At 46.5% G+C, this 20182-nt stretch overlaps 1 protein-coding gene across 2 annotated transcripts in view; it reads left to right on the top strand.

The window, feature by feature from the left end:
* CAPN7 (calpain 7) overlaps positions 1 to 20182 on the top strand; it is a 218559-nt gene that overhangs the window by 19268 nt on the left and 179109 nt on the right. For both annotated transcript variants that reach the window (XM_063922347.1, XM_063922348.1), the window contains exon 2: positions 11101 to 11209. In XM_063922347.1, coding sequence (XP_063778417.1) covers positions 11101 to 11209 — 109 coding nt within the window. The remainder of the gene's footprint in view (positions 1 to 11100; positions 11210 to 20182) is intronic.

Raw genomic sequence — 20182 nt, 5'->3', positions numbered from 1 at the left:
TCAAGAAAAATGTTGTTTTCCTATCCTTTTCCCGCAGGTAGCAGAACGCGCTATGAGAACTCTCCGATCGTAGATCCTTCGGTGTCTCATCTGTCCAAAAAGACGGTTCTGCCTGTTCCAGGGGCAACTTCACTTAAGGAGGCGTCAGATAGGAAGTTGGAGTCTACCTTAAAGAATATTTACTCTGCGGCAGGGGTTTTGCAGCGCCCGGCGCAGGTAGGTTGTTGGGTCAACAAGGCGATTGAAGCTTGGGCGGAACAATTGTCCTCTGGAATTCGTGACGAATTACCGGCGGATCAATTGATAGACTTGGCAGAACACATCCGTGAATCAGCCCTTTATCTTTGCGAAGCGTCCAAGGACATAGCTGTTCTTGGAGCTAGAATTTCCGCTTTAACAATTGCGGCCCGCAGAGCGCTATGGCTCCGGCATTGGCATGCGGATACGGAATCCAAAAGGGCGGCAGAGGCGTCGCCCTTTACGGGTGAGGTTCTGTTTGGTAAGGATCTGGATGCCTGGATCTCTACGGCCACGGGGGGTAGGTCGGCTTATCTTCCTTCTGCTGCTCCAGCCGCTCGCAGACCATATAGGGGTCCCTCTTTTCGATCCTTTCGTGCCCCCTCCAGGTTTCGAGGACAGGCCAGGGGTGGAGCTTCTACCTTCCGTGGCCATAGAGGTAGAGGCGGCGGCAGGGGTAGAGGTTCCGCAGCCTCAGCCCAGTCAGACGTTAAGTCTTCTGGCACTGCCACCGCATGACGGGCCTTCCTCCCACCTGGGAGATCACAGGGTGGGAGCTCGTTTGTGGGAAGGAGGTCTGGATACAGTCCTGCCCAGATGCTTGGGTCCGGGATCTCATCACTTGCGGTTACAAGCTCGTATTTCAGGAACAACCACCCCAGCGGTTCTTTACCACGGGTTTGCCAGTTTCCGACAACCGGGGAGTGGCCTTACAAACCGCGGTCCAGAAGCTTCTGTCTGCAAGGGTTGTGATCCCTGTGCCCTCGCATCATCGAAAACAGGGCTATTACTCAAGCCTGTTTCTAGTACCGAAACCGGACGGCTCAGTCAGACCAATCCTGAACTTGAAAGATCTCAATCCGTATTTGAAGGTGTTCAAGTTCAAGATGGAGTCCCTCCAGTCTGTTATTGCGGGGTTGGAAAAAGACGAGTTTCTGGCATCCTTAGACATCAAGGACGCATACTTACATGTTCCCATTTGGCCTCCTCACCAGGCCTTTCTCCGGTTCGCAATACAGGACGCTCATTTACAGTTCCAGGCCCTTCCTTTCGGTCTCTCTTCTGCCCCCAGAGTGTTCACAAAGATCATGGCGGTCATGATGGCCCTGCTTCGCAAGCAGGGTGTGACAATTGTTCCCTATCTGGACGATCTGCTAATAAAAGCAGGCTCAGCAGAACGGTTACTTCAGAATATACGGATGACACAGGACCTTCTGATCCGACACGGGTGGGTCCTGAATTTTCCGAAGTCTCACTTATGCCCCGCACAACGGCTGTTGTTTCTGGGAATGATTCTCGACACAGTCCATCAGAGGGTTTTCCTTCCGCGGGACAAGATATTTTCTCTGCAGACACTGGTAAGACTGGTCCTTCAACACCGTCGGGTGTCAGTATATCTGTGCATTCGCCTGCTGGGAAAGATGGTAGCAGCGTTCGAGGCTCTTCCGTACGGTCGCTTCCACTCTCGACCGTTTCAGCTATGTCTTCTAAATCAATGGTCAGGATCTCATCTGTTCCTTCATCAGCGGGTGACGCTATCTCCAAAGGCACGGTCATCACTGCTCTGGTGGCTCCAGTCGACCCATCTGTTGGAAGGAAGACGGTTCGGCATATGGGATTGGACTCTCCTCACCACGGACGCCAGTCTGCGAGGCTGGGGAGCAGTGACCCTGGGACATCAGTTTCAGGGGCGCTGGTCAATCCACGAATCCGCTCTCCACATAAACATCCTCGAACTAAGGGCAGTGTACAACGCCCTGCTGCAGGCACATCATCTCCTGCGAGGTCGAGCGGTCAGAGTTCAGTCCGACAACGCCACGACGGTAGCATACATCAACCGTCAGGGCGGCACTCGCAGCCGCGCAGCGATGAGGGAAGTCACCAACATCCTTCTCTGGGCGGAGAAGTATGCTCTGTCCTTCTCGGCAATATTCATTCCGGGAGTGGACAATTGGGAAGCCGACTATCTAAGCCGGCAGGACATGCACCCGGGAGAATGGTCACTACATCCCCAGGTGTTTTGGCAACTAGTCCGCCGGTGGGGAAAACCACAGATCGACCTCATGGCGTCCCGCCGAAACCATCAGTTGCCTCTTTACTACTCTCGGACGAGGGACCCGGCTGCGGCGGGCGTGGATGCTCTCACGGCTCCTTGGAATTTCCAGTTCGTTTACATCTTTCCTCCGTTCCCGCTGTTGCCGAAGGTTCTGCAACGCATCAAGAGAGAAGACGCTCTGGTTCTCCTAGTGGCTCCAGATTGGCCGCGCAGGGTTTGGTACTCCGCTCTACATCTGTTGTCGGTGGCCGAGCCTTGGACCCTACCACTACGAGACGACCTTCTACAACAGGGTCCTTTTTGTTATCCAGACTTACGCAGGCTATGTTTGACGGCGTGGCTGTTGAGAAAGCCATCTTGACAAGGAAGGGGATTCCTCGTACAGTTATACCTACTATGCTTCGGGCTAGAAAGTCAGTTACCTCATCTCACTACTACCGCATTTGGAAAGCTTATGTAGCATGGTGTGAACGTCGAGAATATTCTCCTTCCGTGTATAGCTTAGCCCGTCTTCTCCGTTTTTTGCAGGCGGGTTTTTCAGCAGGCCTAAGACTGGGCTCACTAAAAGTGCAGGTCTCTGCTCTTTCAGTTTACTTCCAGAAACGGTTAGCCTTACTGCCTGAGGTTCAGACCTTCTTTCAGGGGGTTCTTCGAATACAGCCTCCCTTCCGTCCTCCGACAGCGCCATGGGACCTCAGTCTGGTCCTGTCCTTTCTGCAGTCTTCATTGTTTGAGCCCCTGGAATCAGTAGAGATAAAATATCTCACCTGGAAGGTGGTTCTGCTCCTAGCGCTGGCTTCAGCTAGACGGGTGTCGGAACTGGGGGCTCTCTCTTGCAGGTCTCCTTACTTGGTGTTTCATGCGGATAGGGCCGAGCTTCGTACTCGTATGTCCTTTCTACCAAAAGTGGTGTCTGATTTTCACATCAATCAGCCGCTTGTCGTACCGGCCCTCTCAGGGGACTCTCCGGATGTGAGATCATTGGACGTTGTAAGAGCGCTCAAGATCTATGTGGATAGGACTTCGGCTATTCGGAAGTCTGATTCCTTATTTGTGCTGTACGACGCTGCCCGCCGTGGTTGGCCGGCCTCTAAGCAGACCTTGTCTCGATGGATTCGACTGACCATCAGATAAGCTTATTTGGCGGCTTCTCGGGAACCTCCATCTTCCATTTCAGCACACTCCACACGCTCTGTGGGACCTTCTTGGGCGGCTGCCCGGGGGGTCTCTATGACTACTTTATGTCGGGCGGCTACTTGGTCCGGCCGTCATACGTTTGTCAAATTCTACAAGTTTGACACTTTTGCGGCCTCTGCATCTCACTTTGGCCGAGCGGTTTTACAGGACTCTCAGCGCTCTCCCACCCGGTCTGGGAGCTCTGGGACGTCCCCATTGTAACTACGCTCCAGTGGCCCCTAGTGGATGAAGGAGAAATCAGGATTTTGGTACTTACCGATAAATCCCTTTCTCCGATTCCACAGGGGCCACTGGACGCCCGCCCAGCGCTGTTCCTCCGTGTTGTTTTTTGCTTAACGGTTTGCGGTTCAATTAATGACCGTTTGTTGAGTTCAGGTTAACCTGTTTATTATTATTAGATTCGATTCCAGGGTTAGTTTGGGTTATCCTGGTTGAGTAGACGTCAATAACCTCCTCTACCTTATGGTTTTCTCTATTACAGCTCTCCTTGGGCACAGTTTTACGTAGACTGGCTTGGAGGGGAGATAGTAGGGGAGGAGCTAGCCACAGGGTTAGAATTTTTTTTAAAAGTGCCAGCTCCCAATTACTGCCTACTATTTCCCCATTGTAACTACGCTCCAGTGGCCCCTGTGGAATCGGAGAAAGGGATTTATCGGTAAGTACCAAAATCCTGATATTGTTGAGCCATCTGTTGAGAGGCTCAGTTGTTATCATACTGTTAACTAGGTATTGTATCACGAGTTATACGGTGTGGCTGGTATGAGTCTTACCCGGGATTCAAAATCCTTCCTTATTGTGTCAGCTCTTCCGGGCACAGTATCCTAACTGAAGTCTGGAGGAGGGTCATAGTGGGAGGAGCCAGTGCACACCAGTAGTCTAAAGCTTTCTTTTAGTTGTGCCCAGTCTCCTGCGGAGCCGCTATTCCCCATGGTCCTTACGGAGTCCCAGCATCCACTACGGACTACGAGAAATAGAATTACCGGTGAGTAAATTCTTATTTTTAGCTAGGGGATTCTGACGCTCCTTTAGCATTGCCCCGTCCCCTACCAAATCTGTGCTGTTACTTGCTCCATAGCTGAGGGCCTCCATTGGGCGAGGAGTCACAGGCGGTAGCCATTTCAATTGAGTCTGCCCTGCTACAGAATTGTATGTGTACCATATGGTGCATAGACCCTTAACAGTACAACTGCTCCTGCTGCTTTGCCCTGTTTTATGTGAATAACTCCCTCCCTGTCTACTGCATGACCCGTGCAGGATCCCAGGGGGGAAGGGCGATGGGCTAGCGGGAGGCGGTGGAAAATACTGTGCTTTTGAAATGCAAGTACTGTATGAGTCCGAGTCCCCAGTATGTTCTTCTAGTGTATTAATTGGCATGAGCAGCTTGTAAAGTACAGTGGCAAGTTTAATCTTTCTATGTATAATGGAGAGATCAAAGCTCCTTAGTAAGTTCCTGGATGCCAAGTCACCGTCCTTAGTATCTCTGTACAGTATGTTCTATTAGTGTACTAATTAGCACGAACAGCTTGTAAAGTACAGCAGCAAGTTTAATCTTTCTATGTATAATGGAGAGAGATAAAAGCTCCTCAGTAAGTTCCTGGATGCCAAATCACCGTCCTTAGTATCTCTGTATAGTATTTTCTATTAGGATACTAATTAGCACAAACAGCTAATTAGTACCCTAATAGAACATACTGTACAGAGATACTAAGTACGGTGATTTGACATCCGGTAAAAAAGCTGTTCATGTTAATTAGTACACTAGTAGAACATACTGTACAGAGATACTAAGGACGTTGATTTGGCATCTAGGAACTTACAGAGGAGCTTTTATCTCTCTCCATTATACATAGATAGATTAAACTTGCCACTCTACGTTACAAGCTGTTCGTGCTAATTAGTACACTAGTAGAACATACTGTACAGAGATACTAAGGATGGTAATTTGGCATCCAGGAAGTTAGGGAGGACCTTTTATCTCTCTCCATTATACTTAGAAAGATTACAATGGATAGAGATTAAAGCTCCTCCCTAAGTTCGTGGATGCCAAATCACTGTCCTTAGTATCTCTGTACAGTATGTTATACTAGTGTACAAATTAGCACGAACAGGTTGTAACGTACAGTGGCAAGTTTAATCTTTCTATGTATAATGGAGAGATAAAAGCTCCTCCCTAAGTTCCTGGTTGCCAAATCACCGTCCTTAGTATCTCTGCATAGTATTTTCTATTAGGGTACTAATTAGCACAAACAGCTAATTAGTACCCTAATAGAACATACTGTACATAGATACTAAGTACGGTGATTTGGCATCCAGGAACTTACTGAGGAGCTTTTATCTCTCTCCATTATACATAGATTAAACTTGCCGCTGTACGTTACAAGCTGTTCGTGCTAATTAGTACCCTAATAGAACATACTGTACAGAGATACTAAGTATGGTGATTTGGCATCCAGTTAAAAGCTGTTCGTGCTAATTAGTACACTAGTAGAACATACTGTACAGAGATACTAAGGATGGTGATTTGGCATCTGGGAACTTCCAGAGGAGCTTTTATCTCTCTCCATTTAACATAGAAAGATTACACTTGTTGCTGTACGTTACAAGCTGTCCGTGCTAATTAGTACCCTAATAGAACTTACTGTACAGAGATACTAAGTACGGTGATTTGGCATTCAGTTAAAAGCTGTTCATGCTAATTAGTACCCTAATGGAAAATACTATACAGAGATACTAAGGACAGTGATTTGGCAACCAGGAACTTAGGGAGGAGCTTTTATCTCTCTCCATTGTAATCTTTCTAAGTATAATGGAGAGAGATAAAAGCTCCTCCCTAAGTTCGTGGATGCCAAATCACTGTCCGTAGTATCTCTGTACAGCATGTTCTTCTAGTGTACTAATTAGCATGAGCAGCTTGTAACATACAGTGGCAGGTTTGATCTTTCTATGTATAATGTAGAGAGATAATAGCTCCTCCATAAGTTCCTGGTTGCCAAATCACCGTCTTTAGTATCTCTGTATAGTATTTTCTATTAGGGTACTAATTAGCATGAACAGCTAATTAGTACCCTAATAGAACATACTGTACAGAGATACTAAGTACGGTGATTTGGCATCCAGGAACTTACTGAGGAGCTTTTATCTCTCTCCATTATACATAAAAAGATTAAACCTGCCATGTACGTTACAAGCTGTTCGTGCTAATTAGTACCCTAATAGGACATACTGTACAGAGATACTAAGTGCGGTGATTTGGCATTTAGTTAAAAGCTGTTTGTGCTAATTAGTGCACTAGTAGAACATACTGTACAGAGATACTAAGGTCGGTGATTTGGCATCTAGGAACTTACAGAGGAGCTTTTATCTCTCTCCATTATACATAGAAATATTAAACTTGCCACTGTACGTTACAAGCTGTTCATGCTAATTAGTACACTAGTAGAACATAGAATACAGAGATACTAAAGACTGTAATTTGGCACCCAGGAACTTAGGGAGGAGCTTTTATCTCTCTCCATTATACTTAGAAAGATTACAATGGAGAGAGATTAAAGCTCCCTAAATTCGTGGATGCCAAATCACTGTCCTTAGTATCTCTGTACAGTATGTTCTACTAGTGTACTAATTAGCACGAACAGCTTGTAACGTACAGTGGAAAGTGTAATTTTTGTAAGTATAATGGAGAGAGATAAAAACTCCTCCCTATGTTCCTGGATGTCAAATTACCATGCTTAGCATTTCTGTACAGTATTTCCTATCTAGCCAGAAACCCTGTATCCTGTGCAAGCTAGGCGGACAACTGGAGGGGACCCGAAACACGGTTGCTTCCCGTTTCCCTTTCCAATGTCACAAACTAGTGGTTGGTCTGCCCCGAAAGCCAAGAGTCTCCTCTTTTGTATGGTACCAGTCCTGAGTCCCTGGGACACCTAGAACCAGAGATATCAGTACGCAAAGTGGACCCATTTTCCCAAAGACTATAATGGGCCCGTTAATTCAGACCCACCATGGGTTCCGACGCTTGCCATGAGCCTTGTGGGGGTCACAGAGACTTGGGGTTGGTACTCTCCGGTAGCTAATTATCTCCCCTTCCATACCAACCTAGCGATGAAGGCTCCCACCTCCCACGCTGAGTCCCAAAGTGCCAACCTTTTTTTTTTATATGTTCCCGTGACATTCACTTTATTATTTTTTTTTCTTTGTTATACATTCAATGAAAGGGTGCACGCAGGTTTCACATAAATCAAAGTAAATCTGCAGCAGCGATTCATTCCGCTATATACAAATACACAGCGGTAATGAGTATAAATTAGTGTATTCCGACGCAACTAACTGAGCATTTGTGTATTTTACCTAACCTGAACTCCCTCCCTGTTCACTGCATGACCTGTGCAGGCTCCCATAGGGGAAGGGCGATGGGGGTATGGAGAGGCGGTGGAAAATACCGTGCTCTTAAAATACAAGTATTAGCGTCCGAGTCCCCTAAGGCATAAACTAACACCAATGGGAAGGAAGTGCCAACCTTTTTTTTAATGTGCTCCTGTAACATTCACTTTATTATTATTTTTTTTCTTTGTTATACATTCAATGGAAGGGTGCACACAGGTTTATCATAAAACAGAGTGGGCGGGGGATTTTCCTACATACAATAGTATACTGTTGCACATGTCTTGTAACCTGATCGGAACTCCCTCCCTGTCTACTGCATGTACTTTGCAGGCTCCCAGGGGGGGAAGGGGAAAGTGGGATGGGGGTAGGGCGAGGCAGTGGAAAATACAGTGTTCAAAGAAAAGGCATAATCATAACCATGGGGAACTTTGCAGTGTATCGTTATGTGCATTGACCTTGCTTATCCCTATCACCCCTGTGTATTTTAGCTAGGGGATTCTGACGCTCCTTCAGCATTGCCCCGTAGCCTGCAAAATCTGTGCTGTTACTTGCTCCATAACCGAGTGCCTCCATGGAGCTAGAAGTCGCAGGCGGTTGCCATTTCAATTGAGTTTGCCCTGCTATAGAATTGTTTGTGTACCGTACAGTGCATAGAACCTTGACAGTAGAAACTTTCCTGCAACTTTGCCCTGCTTTATGTAAAACTTGTGTTTTGTCAGTTTGCTATGTGATCGAGCCCGGTGTAACGTAATGTGCATAGACCTCACTTATTCCTATCGCCCCTGTGTATTTTAGCTAGTAGATTGTGACGCTCCTTCAGCATATCCCCATAGCCTGCAAAATCTGGACTGCTACTTGCTCTGTAGCCTAGGGCCTCCATGGGGCAAGGAGTCATAGGTGGTAGCCATTTCTATTGAGTCTACCCTGCTACAGAATTGTATGTGTACTGTACGGAGCATAGAACCTCAACAGTAGAACCACTCCTGCAGCTTTGCCCTGGTTTATGTGAATAAAAATAATAATAAGGTGTCTGGAAAAAACTAACATGCATTCGTACTTTAGGAATCGAACCCGGGACTATGAGTATAGGAAGCGGAACACTTCACCACTTCGCCGCAGACAGATGAATAAATCCATTGGTTTTGATTATGCTGTAATGGCTACGGGATTAGGACGCTAACATACTGTACAAAATTCCTAATCTCAAGAGGCAATAGTGAACTTCTAACACGTCCATTTGCGACAGTATACACTGCTGGTTTTATGTTGTTTTGTCTGCGGGACTTGGACGCTCACATATTCATAAAGTACTGTAGATGGATCATATACTGTATGCTGTACTATTTGCATCTGTACCGTATATACTGTATTAAATAACGCAGCGTAATGAGTATTTACTGTATTAAATAATGCAGCGTAATAAGTATTTACTGTATGCAGTGTAATGAGACGCCTTAGTAAAGTAGTCCTTATTATATATTTCAGTATTGTATTTTACGGGAGACCACACGCATGCGCAGTGGTGATTGTAAAAAGCGACATCTGGTGGATGATCACAGGTATTACATGTAAAGGTAATGCCAAACGCTCTCCGTGCGATTAGGTACGCCTCTCTGTGACTAGGCGCGCCTCCCTACACCCCGGGACGCTGCGTATGCTCGATCGGGACAAACGCCTCAGCCAGTCAAGATAAAGGTGGCTACATCTGTATATAGAGGGCACTATGTGGAGGGGTAATGGGGTGTAGAGTGTATATATGGCAGTATATGTTGGGGGGGGCAGAATTTGAAGGAGGATGGGGGTGCAGTGTATATAGGGACAGTATATGGTGTGCGGTACATTGTACATAAGGAGTGTATGTCAGTGTCACACACAAGTGACTATATTGAAAAAATCTGCATCTCTCTCTACTGTCCCTATCTGCCCCTACCACTCCACTCTCTCCCAGTCCCTATCTAACCCAACCCCTCCCTCCTCTCTGGGTATGACACTTATCAATACTGGCGCTACATCTTTGTAGGCAGTGGCTATGTGAAAATATGCGAAAGCCGCATATTTTGTGTCTTGTATAAAAATACACTACTGCTGGCTTCTCTGATCTGGTGGCTTCATCTGAATGGGAAGCATTTGATCAACATTGCGAATATCGGACAACTGAGCATTAATCAGGATGTCTGGCAGATCTACATAGCCGGGGCTAGTGAACCTACGTCCAAGGACACAGCCAAGACCCAGCCACTATCTTCAGCACACACCCCTAAATGGAGGCATACACCTCTATTTTGAGAAATGCTTTCCATCTCCTCTGTTGAACGTCTGCAGCTTGTCAATCATCCTGGACACTGAAAATGGGGTCGCAGTAACATCACCGCACATGCACAGTCCCATAGTCCTCAGTCATTTGCGACCGTACCAGAACTGGGTGCGTGCCTTAATCAGGCCTAAAGTACTGTCAGGAACATGTACCTTGTGCTTCTGAGAAACTGTGACATCAATCGGTAGGAAGTACGCCATCTTCCATACAAGGAATGACCACAACATAAGTGTCAAAGCTGCAACTACTTACAGGGCCATCTTAACGTATAGACACTGGATACCTGCCTAGGGCCATGTGATTTCAGGGGCCTTTGAGCAGGGGTAGGCTGGGACAGCCCCCCTGTGCTTGTGACTCCTGAGCATTTTGGGAGGCAGGTAGAGAATGGTGACCAGTTGCTCTGATTGTAAATTACTCAGAAACAGAACGGCCAAACAGCATTCTCTACATGCTTTCCAGCCTGCAACCAGACCGTTAATGGCTGTCCGCATGCTGATTGGTGAATGGCTACACTTATCCACCATTCAGAGTGCTGACAGCCATTCACTGTATAAAAGCATGTGGAGAGACGCTGCGGGACCGCAGGAGGAGTAAGTTATGATTTTATTTTATTGTTATATATTCCCATGAATGGGTTGGTAGGGGTCCCAATTAAGTGCTTTGACCAGAGCCTGCAATGCTGTTAAGACAGCCCTGATTACTTACAGGACAGCCTACTTCAAATGTTAATTTGGATAATGACCAAGGTACCAGCATAGACACATAAGGATAAGGACAGTATTTTAGCAGATTGCCTCAATGATCATATGTATCTTTATATTATATTTAGGCTATTTTTCTGGCTTTACTGTTATGTTAGATTTTTTTCAAAACAGCATGACCGGTTTACATTGAATTTGTTTTTGTGTTGCAGGAAGCAGCGCAAGCCCTAATTTACGCTGAAATGGCAGGATCCTCTCTGGAGAATATTCAGGATAAGATAAATGAGTACCAAGATAGAGTACAAGCTCTTTACACTACAGGTAGGATTAACTGATGGAAAAAGATGATAGTTATTTTATATCGTATGTAGAAAATCCTGTTTTCTTATTCCTCTATTGGGGTCACTGGAAATACGTTTGGAATGCCCCAAAGCTGCCTGTAGGCCAACAGGAAGTAGTTTGAAAGCACCCACCTTACAAAACTGGTTTCTCTGGATGTAATCATGTAAAATCTGATGAACAGGTGGAGGCTCTGTACTGCTGCTGAACCATAGCCTTGTGTCATGCCACACAGAGGCACTAGCTGACCAGGTAGACTGAACACTAGGGTTTTCAGAAATTGGATGCCCAGATTAGGCTAGATTTATGGTGAAAGTAATGTACTGTTTCCCTGAACATCATTTAGAATCATCTATAGTGTGCATTTCACTTGTCCTGTCAACATAAGCACTTAATGCCCTGATCACGTAAAAAGAATGAAGAGATACCACTTAATTCATAGACCTACTAGTGTCCAAGGCTGGGATCCCAATGTTGTGGTTGGTGAGAAAACTAGAATTTACTTTAGATTGAAATGAGGAGTACGTCTGAAGGAGAAGCTAAATCTTGATAATAAATGGAGACCTATAGGTCATATCCCACAGCTCTGTAACTTCTATCTGAAGAGATAGCTTCAAGAAAAATTGTTTTCCATGTGAGAAATTTTATGGTCACCTACTCCAAAGGTGCAAACAGAGGATGCTGTAAATCATTCAACACAAGACTAAGAATTCATGGAGCGGGTCTGGTATGAAATGCTGACTGTCGAGATCCTGACGGTTAGGAGACCGACGCCGGAATCCTGGCATTGAGGCAGCGAGTCCCCTCGCGGGCTTGCTGCATTCGCCATACTATTATATTCCCCCTCGGTTGGTGGCGTCACACTTCTGAGGACAGTCTGATGACCTGGCTGGACAAACAAAAAGGAGACATGTTCCACTTGTCAATTACGTGGACCTGAAACTATCTTGAGTGAAATTGGGCAAACTAGACTGCCTCGAAAGTCAAGACCTCATACACAAAAATAACCAAGGTCCTTTGTGAGTATGCATGGAACTCATAGAACCTGTAACTAAAAAATATTTTGCCCTTTGGCAGGAACACCCACTGAATTTGGGTATCATATAGGAGTCTTTGGTAGATCATAAGGGTAGTGGGAATCAACTATTACTTCTTGTAATTACTATCCAACCTTAGGATTATAATGCTTGAATAGTGTCCGGCAGAGTCTAAAACAAGGAAGTGGAACTGGCCTTGATCAAAAGATTGTCCGAGTATGGAATGATAATCACCACTCCTGGATCAAAGAAGAGCTACAATAACCGACATGACATGCAATCTACTGCACGTTTATCTTAGGTCGCCCTATATGGTTGACAGGGTCATTAGGTCATCAGGTAAAGACGCGCATGTTTGCTCATGCACAGTCAGCTGAAATTCGCTGAATTTGGCTGCATATGGAACTGAATGAGCCTTATAATCAGGCCCATAGAATAGCGCTTTGTACAGCCATACACACACACGACTATTTTGTGTGTGTGTGTTTTCTTTATTTAATGGATTTTTTTTTCCTTCGCAGCTGTCTTAGTATAGGATGGTGGTGCCCCGTGGTAATGTATTATGGAGATACCTTTGTTGCCATTGGCCCTTAGGTAGAGCCACACGTTTTAAGAAAGATTATAGGGACTTAGGCCAGAAACTTAAGGCAAGGACATCTAGGCTTAGGCCAGAAACTAAAGGCAAGGACATTTAGGGTAACATTCTGCGAAATATTACCTGTGCCACGAGCTAACCCAGGGAGGCAGAGGGAGATTAGGGAGGTAAATGTGTGGCTTAGAGACTGGTTCAGGAAAGAGGGGTTTGTGTGCCTGGAACACTGGGCAGACTTCTCAGTCAGGCGCCATCTTTTTTGTCGCGATGGATTGACCTGAATGAGGAGGGGGCAGCAGTGCTGGGGGGAAGGATGGTTAGAAGGTTGGAGTAGATTTTAAACTAGGCGCCTGGGGGGAGGGTTTAGCTAGAAACTACAGGTCATGCAGTGAGAATAACAAGTATGGAGGTAGTGAGCTGAATATGGGTAGAAATGGGGGGAGGGAAAGAGCAGCCGGCAAGGGTATTACTAAAACACAAATTAACAACGAATATGGATCACCAATAATGCCCACAGAAAATGTTGTTCCTAGCATAAAAGGGAATACTTCTCTTAATTGCATGTATGTAAATGCTAGAAGCCTTACAGGGAAAGAGGGTGAACTAAAAGTCCTTGCAGCAAACAAACAGTATGATATTCTATTTATTTCTGAAACTTGGTGGGATGATTCTTATGATTGGGCAGTTAATCTGGAGGGTTATATGCTGTTCAGGAGAGACTGATTAAATAAACGGGGTGGAGGGGTATGTCTTTATGTAAAGACCAAGAATTACCTAAGCGCTTGATTCAATAAAAAAAAAATAAAAAAATCTCTTTTTCCATGCTGCTGTTCCACAAGAGGTATCAGCCCTTATAAACCAATACAACTGTAGAAGGATATATGTGACAATCCGCGCATGGGAACAGGTGATTTCTTCAAATTTATATTTATTAAAAACAACAACAGATACTACACACACCGGCCGGTATTTTCAAACACATACATATAAATAAAGTTATAAAAATACACACATATAAAATGACACAATTAATTCAACTTTAATTACACTTTCTCATTGAAAAGTTACTGTTGTGACAGTTGTTTATTTTACACATTGAGAGACATACCCCTTGGATCACTTATAAAAACAGCTTGTAAGATATTTCTAATAGACTTAAAAAGCTACATAAGTGAGCAAAAATCATCTTTGGATCGCTACAGTATAGTGACATAAAAGCTACTTTGTTGCTATACCATGCTTGTCTCGATTGTAAAATATAATTATTATCCTAGGCTGCTGCAAAATATCCTTGGTCTGCTACAAAATAACAGAAGGATTTGCACAGGAGAATACCAACTTGTAAGCCATTTAAGTTTAACTGGTATTGTGACTGGGCGTCTATTCAGCTGTTAATTAAAATCGAACAGAAGGCTGTAAAACCAACACCTGTCACAATAATGGGGAGTAACTTTTCAGCGAGAAAGTGTAATTAAAGTTGAATTAATTGTGGCATATCTTATATGTGTGTATTTCTATAATTGTAATTATCTTTATGTAAAGCCTTTTTCTCTGACGTCCTAAGTGGATGCTGGGGACTCCGTCAGGACCATGGGGATTAGCGGCTCCGCAGGAGACAGGGCACAAAACTAAAGCTTTAGGATCAGGTGGTGTGTACTGGCTCCTCCCCCTATGACCCTCCTCCAAGCCTCAGTTAGGTTTTTGTGCCCGTCCGAGCAGGGTGCAATCTAGGTGGCTCTCTTAAGGAGCTGCTTAGAAAAAGTTTTTAGGTTTATTATTTTCAGTGAGTCCTGCTGGCAACAGGCTCACTGCATCGAGGGACTTAGGGGAGAGAAGTTCAACTCACCTGCGTGCAGGATGGATTGGCTTCTTAGGCTACTGGACACCATTAGCTCCAGAGGGAGTCGGAACACAGGTCTCACCCTGGGGTTCGTCCCGGAGCCGCGCCGCCGACCCCCCTTGCAGATGCTGAAGATTGAAGGTCCAGAAACCGGCGGCAGAAGGCTCTTCAGTCTTCTTGAAGGTAGCGCACAGCACTGCAGCTGTGCGCCATTGTTTGTCACACACTTCTCACCAACGGTCACGGAGGGTGCAGGGCGCTGCTGGGGGCGCCCTGGGCAGCAATGTAAATACCTTTTATGGCTAAAAAATACATCACATATAGCCCTTGAGGCTATATGGATGTATTTAACCCCTGCCAGATATTACAAACTACGGGAGAAAAGCCCGCCGGAATAGGGGGCGGGGCTTATTCTCCTCAGCACACAGCGCCATTTTCCTGCTCAGCTCCGCTGTGAGGAAGGCTCCCAGGACTCTCCCCTGCACTGCACTACAGAAACAGGGTAAAACAGAGAGGGGGGGCACTTTTTATGGCGATATTTTATATATTTAAGCTGCTATAAGGATACAACACTTATATAAGGTTGTTCCCATATATATTATAGCGCTTGGGTGTGTGCTGGCAAACTCTCCCTCTGTCTCCCCAAAGGGCTAGTGGGGTCCTGTCTTCGATAAGAGCATTCCCTGTGTGTCTGCTGTGTGTCGGTACGTGTGTGTCGACATGTATGAGGACGATGTTGGTGTGGAGGCAGAGCAATTGCCGGTAATGGTGATGTCACCCCCCAGGGAGTCGACACCGGAATGGATGGCTTTGTTTATGGAATTACGTGATAATGTCAGCACATTACAAAAATCAGTTGACGACATGAGACGGCCGGAAAACCAGTTGGTACCTGCCCAGGCGTCTCAGACACCGTCAGGGGCTGTAAAACGCCCTTTACCTCAGTCGGTCGACACAGACCCAGACACGGACACTGAATCTAGTGTCGACGGTGAAGAAACAAACGTATTTTCAAGTAGAGCCACACGTTATATGATCACGGCAATGAAGGAGGCTTTGCATATCTCTGATACTGCAAGTACCACAAAAAGGGGTATTATGTGGGGGGTGAAAAAAAACTACCTGTAGTTTTTCCTGAATCAGAGGAATTGAATGTGATGAAGCGTGGGTTAACCCAGATAGAAAAGTGCTAATTTCAAAAAAGTTATTGGCATTATACCCTTTCCCGCCAGAGGTTAGGGCGCGCTGGGAAACACCCCCTAGGGTGGATAAGGCGCTCACACGCTTATCAAAACAAGTGGCGTTACCGTCTCCTGATACGGCCGCCCTCAAGGATCCAGCTGATAGAAGGCTGGAAACTACCCTAAAGAGTATATACACACATACTGGTGTTATACTGCGACCAGCCATCGCCTCAGCCTGGATGTGCAGTGCTGGGGTGGTCTGGTCGGATTCCCTGACTGAAAATATTGATACCCTGGATAGGGACAGTATTTTATTGACTATAGAGCAATTAAAGGATGCTTTTCTTTATATGCGAGATGCTCAGAGGGATATTTGCACTCTGGCATCGAGAGTAAGTGCGATGTCCATATCTGCCAGAAGAAGTTTATGGACGCGACAGTGGTCAGGTGATGCGGATTCCAAACGACATATGGAAGTATTGCCGTATAAAGGGGAAGAATTATTTGGCATAGGTCTATCGGATCTGGTGGCCACGGCAACTGCCGGAAAATCCACCTTTTTACCTCAGACCCCCTCCCAACAGAAAAAGACACCGTCTTTTCAGCCGCAGTCCTTTCGGTCCTATAAGAACAAGAGGGCAAAAGGACAGTCATATCTGCCCCGGGGCAGAGGAAGGGGTAAGAGAGGGCAGCAAGCAGCCCCTGCCCAGGAACAGAAGCCCTCCCAGGGTTCTGCAAAGCCCTCAGCATGATGCTGGGGCTGTACAAGCGGACTCAGGAGCGGTGGGGGGTCGACTCAGGAATTTCAGCGCACAGTGGGCTTGCTCACAGGTGGACCCTTGGATCCTGCAGGTAGTATCTCAGGGTTACAGGTTGGAATTCGAGAAGTCTCCCCCTCGCCGGTTCCTAAAGTCTGCTTTGCCAACGTCTCCCTCAGACAGGGCGACGGTATTGGAAACCATTCACAAGCTGTTTTCTCAGCAGGTGATAGTCAAGGTACCCCTCCTACAACAGGGAAAGGGGTATTACTCCACGCTATTTGTGGTACCGAAGCCGGACGGCTCGGTAAGACCTATTCTAAATCTGAAATCTTTGAACCTGTACATACAAAAATTCAAGTTCAAGATGGAATCACTCAGAGCAGTGATAGCGAATCTGGAAGAAGGGGACTTTATGGTGTCCCTGGACATAAAGGATGCTTACCTGCATGTCCCAATTTGCCCTTCACATCAAGGGTACCTCAGGTTCGTGGTGCAAAACTGTCATTATCAGTTTCAGACGCTGCCGTTTGGATTGTCCACGGCACCTCGGGTCTTTACCAAGGTAATGGCCGAAATGATGATTCTTCTGCGAAGAAGAGGCGTATTAATTATCCCTTACTTGGACGATCTCCTGATAAGGGCAAGGTCCAGAGAACAGCTGGAGGACGGAGTAGCACTAACCCAAGTAGTGCTGCAACAACACGGGTGGATTCTGAATTTTCCAAAATCTCAGTTGACCCCGACAACACGTCTGCTGTTCCTGGGAATGATTCTGGACACGGTTCAGAAAAAGGTGTTTCTTCCGGAGGAGAAAGCCAAGGAGTTATCCGAACTTGTCAGGAACCTCCTAAAACCAGGAAAAGTGTCTGTGCATCAATGCACAAGAGTCCTGGGAAAGATGGTGGCTTCTTACGAAGCAATTCCATTCGGCAGATTCCACGCACGAACTTTTCAGTGGGATCTGCTGGACAAATGGTCCGGATCGCATCTGCAGATGCATCAGCGGATAACCTTATCGCCACGGACAAGGGTGTCTCTTCTGTGGTGGTTGCAGAGTGCTCATCTGTTAGAGGGCCGCAGATTCGGCATACAGGACTGGGTCCTGGTGACCACGGATGCCAGTCTGAGAGGCTGGGGAGCGGTCACACAGGGAAGAAACTTCCAGGGAGTATGGTCAAGCCTGGAGATGTCTCTTCATATAAATATACTGGAGCTAAGAGCAATTTACAATGCTCTAAGCCTGGCAAAACCCCTGCTTCAGGGTCAGCCGGTGTTGATCCAGTCGGACAACATCACGGCAGTCGCCCACGTAAACAGACAGGGCGGCACAAGAAGCAGGAGAGCAATGGCAGAAGCTGCAAGGATCCTTCGCTGGGCGGAAGATCATGTGATAGCACTGTCAGCAGTGTTCATTCCGGGAGTAGACAACTGGGAAGCAGACTTCCTCAGCAGACACGATCTACACCCGGGAGAGTGGGGACTTCATCCAGAAGTCTTCCACATGATTGTGAACCGTTGGGAAAAACCAAAGGTGGATATGATGGCGTCTCGCCTCAACAAAAAAACTGGACAGGTATTGCGCCAGGTCAAGAGACCCTCAGGCAATAGCTGTGGACGCTCTGGTAACACCGTGGGTGTACCAGTCAGTGTATGTGTTTCCTCCTCTGCCTCTCATACCCAAAGTACTGAGAATTATACGGCAAAGGGGAGTAAGAACGATACTCGTGGCTCCGGATTGGCCAAGAAGAACTTGGTACCCGGAACTTCAGGAGATACTCACGGAAAATCCGTGGCCTCTACCTCTAAGACGGGACCTGATTCAGCAGGGACCGTGTCTATTCCAAGACTTACCGCGGCTGCGTTTGACGGCATGGCGGTTGAACGCCGAATTCTAAAGAAAAAAGGCATTCCAGAAGAGGTCATTCCTACACTGGTTAAAGCCAGGAAGGAGGTGACTGCACAACATTATCACCGCATTTGGAGAAAATATGTTGCGTGGTGTGAGGCCAGGAAGGCCCCCACGGAGGAATTTCAACTGGGTCGATTCCTACATTTCCTGCAAACAGGATTGTCTATGGGCCTCAAATTGGGGTCCATTAAGGTTCAAATTTCGGCCCTGTCGATTTTCTTCCAGAAAGAATTGGCTTCAGTTCCTGAAGTCCAGACTTTTGTAAAAGGAGTACTACATATACAGCCCCCGGTTGTGCCCCCAGTGGCTCCGTGGGACCTGAATGTAGTTTTGGATTTTCTCAAATCCCATTGGTTTGAGCCACTCAAATCGGTGGATTTGAAATATCTTACATGGAAAGTAACCATGCTACTGGCCCTGGCTTCAGCCAGGAGAGTATCAGAATTGGCGGCTTTATCGTATAAGAGCCCATATCTGATTTTCCATTCGGACAGGGCAGAACTGCGGACGCGTCCTCAGTTTCTGCCTAAGGTGGTGTCAGCGTTTCACCTGAACCAGCCTATTGTGGTGCCTGCGGCTACTAGCGATTTGGAAGATTCCAAGTTGCTGGACGTTGTCAGGGCATTGAAAATATACATTTCAAGGACGGCTGGAGTCAGAAAATCTGACTCGCTGTTTATACTGTATGCACCCAACAAGCTGGGTGCTCCTGCTTCTAAGCAGACGATTGCTCGTTGGATTTGTAGCACAATTCAACTTGCACATTCTGTGGCAGGCCTGCCACAGCCTAAATCTGTCAAGGCCCATTCCACAAGGAAGGTGGGCTCATCCTGGGCGGCTGCCCGAGGGGTCTCGGCATTACAACTCTGCCGAGCAGCTACGTGGTCGGGGGAGAACACGTTTGTAAAATTCTACAAATTTGATACCCTGGCTAAAGAGGACCTGGAGTTCTCTCATTCGGTGCTGCAGAGTCATCCGCACTCTCCCGCCCGTTTGGAGCTTTGGTATAATCCCCATGGTCCTGACGGAGTCCCCAGCATCCACTTAGGACGTCAGAGAAAATAAGATTTTACTTACCGATAAATCTATTTCTCGTAGTCCGTAGTGGATGCTGGGCGCCCATCCCAAGTGCGGATTGTCTGCAATACTTGTACATAGTTATTGTTACAAAAAAATCGGGTTGTTATTTGTTGTGAGCCGTCTGTTCAGAGGCTCCTACGTTTGTCATACTGTTAACTGGGTTTAGATCACAAGTTATACGGTGTGATTGGTGTGGCTGGTATGAGTCTTACCCGGGATTCAATATCCTTCCTTATTGTGTACGCTCGTCCGGGCACAGTATCCTAACTGAGGCTTGGAGGAGGGTCATAGGGGGAGGAGCCAGTACACACCACCTGATCCTAAAGCTTTAGTTTTGTGCCCTGTCTCCTGCGGAGCCGCTAATCCCCATGGTCCTGACGGAGTCCCCAGCATCCACTACGGACTACGAGAAATAGATTTATCGGTAAGTAAAATCTTATTTTTAAAACCTGATATATAGGAAGACATTTGCTATGGGACTGGAAATAATGCGGAGACTTTATGGGTAGAAATTGCATGTGGGGGAAAGGGAACTGAAAAGCTTCTAATTGG

The sequence above is a fragment of the Pseudophryne corroboree genome, chromosome 5 (assembly GCF_028390025.1).
Source record: "Pseudophryne corroboree isolate aPseCor3 chromosome 5, aPseCor3.hap2, whole genome shotgun sequence".
Taxonomy (NCBI): Eukaryota; Metazoa; Chordata; class Amphibia; order Anura; family Myobatrachidae; genus Pseudophryne; species Pseudophryne corroboree.
Note: the sequence above shows the minus strand (reverse complement) of the source record. Positions and strands in the feature narration are given on the sequence as shown.